This window comes from Monodelphis domestica, chromosome 2 (assembly GCF_027887165.1).
Source record: "Monodelphis domestica isolate mMonDom1 chromosome 2, mMonDom1.pri, whole genome shotgun sequence".
NCBI lineage: Eukaryota > Metazoa > Chordata > Mammalia > Didelphimorphia > Didelphidae > Monodelphis > Monodelphis domestica.
Genome location: NC_077228.1, coordinates 522,583,601 through 522,590,206, shown reverse-complemented (window position 1 = coordinate 522,590,206; position 6,606 = coordinate 522,583,601). Strand labels below are relative to the sequence as shown.

Below are 6,606 nucleotides of genomic sequence, written 5' to 3'. Positions count from 1 at the left end.
CCTTCGCTTTCACCCATCACTCCCTACCGATGGGCTAATTTCCTAGAGGAGCTGGATGAGAGCTTTAAAGCTGGGGATACAAAAGGCAAAACTAGTCCCCGCCCTCAAGGGACAAGCTAGCACTTATGTGCAAGCGAGCTGTAGATGTTTATCTTGGATCTACCTGGCTTTGTGGGTATATATATGGATTTGCACGTTGTCTCTCCCATTGGATTGTGAGCTCTGTGTGGGCAAGGGCTGTCTTTTGCCTTTGTATCCCCAGAGCTTAGCAAAGTTCCTGACACATAGTAGGCCTCGAATAAATTATTTTTTTTATCCTTACCTTCCGTCTTAGAATCAATACCATGTATCGGTTCCAAAGCAGAAGAGCTATAAGGGCTAGGTAATGGGGGTAAAGTGACCGGTCCAGCGTCAAAAACTGCAAAGTGTCTAACACCAGATTTGAACCCTAACCCTCCTATTTCTGGGCCTGGCTCTCCATCCACTGAGCCACCTAGCTAACCACCCCTACCATAAATTATTGTTTGACAGGATAAGTTGGAAATAATCGAGAGGGAAGTCATTGTTTAAGGAGGGCTGGAGAAGGCTTCTCCTAGGATTTAAGGATGTAAAGGATGCCAATAAAAAGCTAATATAATATAGGCTGTACATGTGTTAGTCTACAATACATATTTCTGCTGGGAGCCATCAGGCCACGCCTTGACAGAGTCTCCAGTGGTAGCTAAGGAGGCCACAGAGTGGCCCTTGGCAATATGTAATTGACCACTCAGCCCCCCTTGCTTGACCTCTCTCATCTATATCCCTTACCTATGGAATTGACATGACTATCATTCCCACTAGTCTCAGAAGGAATAATGCAACAGCAAAATACCTGTACCCTAATTCCCAAAAACATCTCCAAAAGATCAGACCCTCAAATCCAACCCCAAAAGACTATCATGGGTTAACTTTTACTTAGACACATAATCCTCAGTAAAACCACAGCTACAGGTCAAGCTCAGAACTTTCCCACTCACAGAAACTTATTCTCATGAAGCCAGCACACAAATCAATCATAAAGGCCCATATAAAACATACAGGTACACTAAGCTTCAATATGCCTCAGTGACTCAATTTCACAAACCAGTAACTCAGAAACTCCCTAGAAAACCCTGAAAAATGACCAGTCTAATATTAAATCTGAATTGTGTTCCCAGTACCCCTCAACTTCAATGATATGATTGTTGAATTATCTTTTAAGAACTCTTGATTGATTATTCCATTTTATTAAAAGTAATAAGTAATTTTCCTTGATTGTTAGCTCAAAACTTCTCACAGGGTAATGAGAAAATTAAGCCACCTGTGACAAAATCATTTATCTTGTATGAAACCTTTATTCTGGCAAGAACTTGTAATCACAATACAAGAATATAGAATGTTTGATTTATTAAAAGTTAATGTATCACTTCCAATTATATCCATTTAGACATGTGTATTAGGTAATGTATCTGTGTACCAAGAAAATGGGTATAAAAATAAACATCAAACCTGGGGATGGCAGAGCAGCTATCAGATGCAAAGCAATCCCACAGCCGTAAAGATATAGTTGTCTTCCGTTTGTTATTTTCTTGACTGATTGTTTGCCACCTGTCGGGAACCCCTGGAGTAGCAAGTGAGGCTGAACCCTGCCTATGACATATTTCTATGTTGTAAAAAAAAAAAAAGCCGCATATCACTTACTAGACAAAATTCACAAAGGAAATAAAGTGAAGAATTATGTACTTCAATCTGCATTTGGATTCCATCAATACCTTCTATGGAGGCAGATAGCCTTTTTGGTCATGAGTCTATTGGGGTTGTGCTAGGTCCTTGAATTACTGACAACAGTTAAGACATTCACAGTAGATCATTGTACTTTATTGTTGATACTATGTAAAATGTTCCTCTGGTTCTGCTCATTTCACTTTGCATCACTTCATATGAGTCTTTCGAAGTTGTTTTCTGAATACCTTGTTCATCATTTTTTTATAGACCAACAGTATTCCATTGCCACCACATACCACAACTTGCTCAGCCATTCACCAATTGATGAACATCCATCCGTTCAGTTTCCAGTTCTTTGCCACCACAAATAAAGCCACTACAGATATTTTTATTCAAGTGGGTCTTTTTCCCCTACTTTTGATTTTTAGGGGATACAGAAGTAGTGATGGTATTGCTATATTTTATTGCCGTTTTATGTCCCTTTGGTCATGATTCCAAATTACTCTCCAGAATGATTGGATCAGTTCACAGCTCCATCCACAGAGTATTAGTGTCCCAATTTTCCCACATCCTCTTCAACATTTATCATTTTCCTTTTGTGTGAAGGAAATTATTTAAGGGACATTGATCTGGAATACAGAATCTAGCCCTGGCATTCCCTAGAGTCAGCGTGAGGCAGTGTCAGGGTGACAACATGCCAGAGCCAGCATCACCATGGGTGTCACTAGCAAAGCAGGAGGAGCCAGCCAAATGTCATCATGGAAGGGTACACAACATGACATTTGAAAGTAAGTGGGCAAGAAGGGTTCTTCACCCCAGGCGGGCAGCAAGCAGCAAGCTGGGTGCTCTTAGCTTCAACCTTCACTGACTGGCTCTCTAAGCTGTCCAGGTGCCAGCTTATCTTGGTCCTTGATCTATGACAAGTGTAACATCAGGGCCTTAGCCAGCCAAATGAATAATCAGTTCTAGTGAGGCTGAAATCTCTCAATAGCTCTTCTCACTACGGATCTCTCTCTTTCCTAATAAATGCTTATAACTGGTGTTGAGCCTCCAGACCACCTTTTATTGTTATACTTTTTTGGTATATTAGTCAGTCTGATAGATGTGAGATGGTACCTAAGAGTTCTTTTAATTTGCATTTCTCTGATTAATAGTGATTTGAAGTCTTTTTTTCATAAAATTAAAGATAATTTGAATTTCTTCACCTCAGAATTCCCTGTTCCTATTCTTTGACCATTTTTTATTTGGGAAATGTTTGCATTCTTATAAATTTGACTCAGTTCCCTACATATTTGAGATATGAGACCTTTGTCAGAGCTGCTTGCCATAAAAAAATTTTTTTCCCAGTTTGTTGTTTCCTTTCTTGTCTTGGTTGCATTGGTTTTGTTTGTGCAAAAATTTTTGATTTAATGTAGCCAAAGTTATCTATTTTACATCTCACAATATTTTCTATATGTTGTTTGGACATAAATTCTTCACTTATCCATAGATCTGACAAACTATTCCATGCTCCCCTAATTTGTTTATGGTATCACCCTTTATTTCTAGACATATCCATTTTGCCTTTACCTTGGTATATGGTATGAGGTTTTGGTCTAAATTTGTTGGCCTAGTTTCTGCCATATTGTTTTTGAGTTTCCCCTGCAGTAAGTTCTTCTTCCAAAACCTTGGATCTTTGGGTTTGTCAAACACTAGTTACTATGGTCATTTACTACTGTGTATTGTGTACCTACACTATTCCATTGATCTACTGGTCACCCAGTTAAATGAATGAATAAATAATTTTTAAAGCATTTATTGAGCACTCACTCTGTGCAAACACAGTACTAAGAGGTGGAGGATACAAATAGAAATAGCAGTCCCTGTTCCAAAAGAGCTCATATTCTAATAGGAAGAAGCAGGATTCAGCTGCAAAAGCCTAGAGCAGTTAACCAGTGGGACAGCTTTTCAGACTACCTTTCACAGAACATGCTTACTCAAAGCTTCAGTGCTTTCTAAATTAATAACCTTCCTTCTGCCTGAACCTCAGGACTAAAACCAAGTACTTCCCCTCCCTAGAATCCTTCCTTGAGGATGCCAGCCCACACTGGGAATCATAAACCTCAAAGGATAGGGTTTTAAAGGCTGGAGGAGCAAGTGCCATTTTTGTTCAATGAAAATGTTTGGGAGAGAATTGTGAGTGTTGCCTATATCATACTAAATATAAAAGAAGAATCATTGGTAGCATCTCTGATTCCATGCTTTCCTACTTATTTGACATTTGTGAAGCACCTACTGTGTGTCAGTGGCTGGGTTGGGTTCTAGGGATACAAAGACCCCAGATGAAACTGATTCTGCCCTTAGGAAACTTATATTCTATCAGCTTTGAAGCATTTTACTCTAATGGATGTAGGAATAGGTCAAGAAATCTGACTTGGGGTTGGTGTTTTGTTTTATTTACTCCAAACATAAAAGATCAATAGTTAGGGCTCCTTAATAGGGAAGGTACAACAGGTTCTATAAACCACCTGCTATGGGCCCATAGGTAGGTTAGGTATACCAAAGGCCTAGGCCAATCTATAGTTTGGTATGCTCCAAGGGTAGGAGGTAGCTAGGCCCAGGAGGTTGAGGCAACACAAGGGGAGGGGAATTGTTGCCCCATTCATGCCAACAGGTATCTAGGAAGGACAAAGTTTGCCTTAAAAGTCAGCCTGGAATGTGTACTGGGCCTGGAGGCCCTGGGAGTGGTCTGCATCAAAGAAAGTGAGCTCCCTCTATTCATGTTGGAGATATACCCCAATCCAATGAGGATGTCCTACCACAAGCAAGAGCACTTGTGGACACTGTAAAGCCTCATACCCACAGCCCTCTTTGACCCCCATCAGTCATATCCCATTCTCTGGGCACTTGGTCAGCTTGTCTTTCCGGCTGGTGGTGCCCTTGATGACCCCAGCTGCCAAATGACTCTTGTTGCCAACAACTACCTCCCAGTAATGGTGGCCACAGGAGAAACCCTGGCTGATCAGGATGCAGGTGTTGTAGTCAAAGCCATCAGGATGGCTGACACAGCGATGAGAGAAGAGACTACAATGTACCACTGTGTTTCCTTTGAAGAGATGGAAAAGTGGATGAGCCATGGTTGGGTCCAATTTCAGAGTCTCCACGGTCGGGGAAAGAGACCCAAAATGGCCTGGTCGGGCCTTGGGGAAACCAGAAGCTTTCTTCCCTGGACTTTGGCAAGAGCCTACAAGTGGTCTCCCTGTCTCCAGACTCTCCCCTTTCCGATCTGTCCTCCACACTGACCAGGGGATCTTTTTAAAGAATAGATGTGACCATCATGCCCTAATTTGATAAAGTCTAGTAGCTCCCAACTACCTCCAGAATCAAACACAAACTCCTCTATGAGAAATGTCTGTATTACTAGGCTCCTCCCTGCCTTTCCAGCATTATTATAGATATTATCTCTATTGACATTTTATATATTATTTTCCATAAGACACTATGTTCTAACTAATTGTGCCTTCTTGTGGTTCCTCACACTCAAGCTCCCATCTCCATTCCTTTGCACAGGTTGTCACTGCCTAAAATGCTCTCCTACAGACCTTGTTGAATCCTTGTAAGCTTCTAGAAAAGGCCCTTCCTGACCCCCTAAGCTCTTACTGCTTCCCTTCCCCTCCCCACTCAGCACCCCCAAGTTACTTTGCAATGCGCGCGCGCGCGCGCACACACACACACACACGTTTTCCATAGAACAGAAGCTTCTTGAGGACAAGGAATGTTTCCTTGTTGTCTTTGTATCCCTAGTGCCCATGACAGCAGCTCGAACCCAGCATACATTAAATAGTGCTTGTTGGGTACATAGGTGACCAGCAGTGCTTGGGGCTGAAGTAACTAACCTGGGAGACTCTTATGGAACAGACGTTTCCACACTGGCATTTTGCGGTCAGCTGGGGTGGAAGCCTGGCTTGAAGGACTCAGCATTGAAGGTTCCCTCCAGGGATGGAGGCTGCAGGTCCTTTGTGCTAGGAAGATCACGGGTGGGCATATATCAGGTGTACTTGTCTGAGTGGCAACGTGGCTTCCCTTTGCTGTGGACTGAGGATTTGGGTTCTGGGGTCGAGTGGGGGGAGGGGGACACACCTGACATGAGGCCACCAAGCTGAGGGTTCACAAGATCCTAAAGTGAGAGATGGGAGGACTTAATTCAACTCCCTCATCTTACAGATAAGACAACTGAGGCCAAAGAAGTCAAAGTGACTTGGACAAGGTGACAGGCAGGAAAGCATCAGAGACAGGATCTGAACCCAGGTCCTCTGACTCCACTGTATCACCCCACCCCAACCCCAGGAGACCAGGAGGTTTCTCTGCTCCTGGAGGCCTGACTGATGCTGGTGAAGTAGAGAGGAGGGACCAGAGAAACTAAGAAGGAGGAGGAAGGGCACCTACCCTGGGCCACTGCTCTTGGCACCCTCTGAATTGGAGCACCCAGGATCAACCGCCCCACCAATATGCCCCAGTTTAATCTCTGGGTACCACTTTGCTTCCACCCAAAGTCTTTCATCTACCATAAGATCCTGAGACTCAATTTCTGGCTGAATTCACAGCCCCAGGAACGGAGATTTACACAAGCAAAGATGGCACAAAAGATGAAAAGACAACCTGGGTGAGTGTGTATGTATAATCATTATATGTGGGGGCGAGATATGTAGCTACATATATGTATATAAAAATCACAATTTCCCTCCCATCTTGGGCTTCGGCCCCAGGGCCCTGAGCTCCAATAAGTCAATTCCTCTCTTTCTTTGCTGCAAACTGGGGCTTCCAGGGCACTTCAGGCGGCTCTCCCAGCATAACAAGTTGCTGCCCCCTCCATTAGGATGTAAC

The 6,606-nt window shown here is 43.0% G+C and overlaps 1 protein-coding gene across 1 annotated transcript in view; it reads right to left on the bottom strand.

The window, feature by feature from the left end:
• Nucleotides 1-4,299: 4,299 nt before the first annotated feature.
• Nucleotides 4,300-6,606, bottom strand: part of TRIM50 (tripartite motif containing 50) — a 5,297-nt gene continuing 2,990 nt past the window's right edge. The window contains 4 exon segments of the mRNA XM_056814775.1: nucleotides 4,300-4,406; nucleotides 4,409-4,880; nucleotides 5,599-5,673; nucleotides 5,675-5,737. Of these exon segments, the coding sequence (XP_056670753.1) occupies nucleotides 4,300-4,406; nucleotides 4,409-4,880; nucleotides 5,599-5,673; nucleotides 5,675-5,737 (717 nt within the window).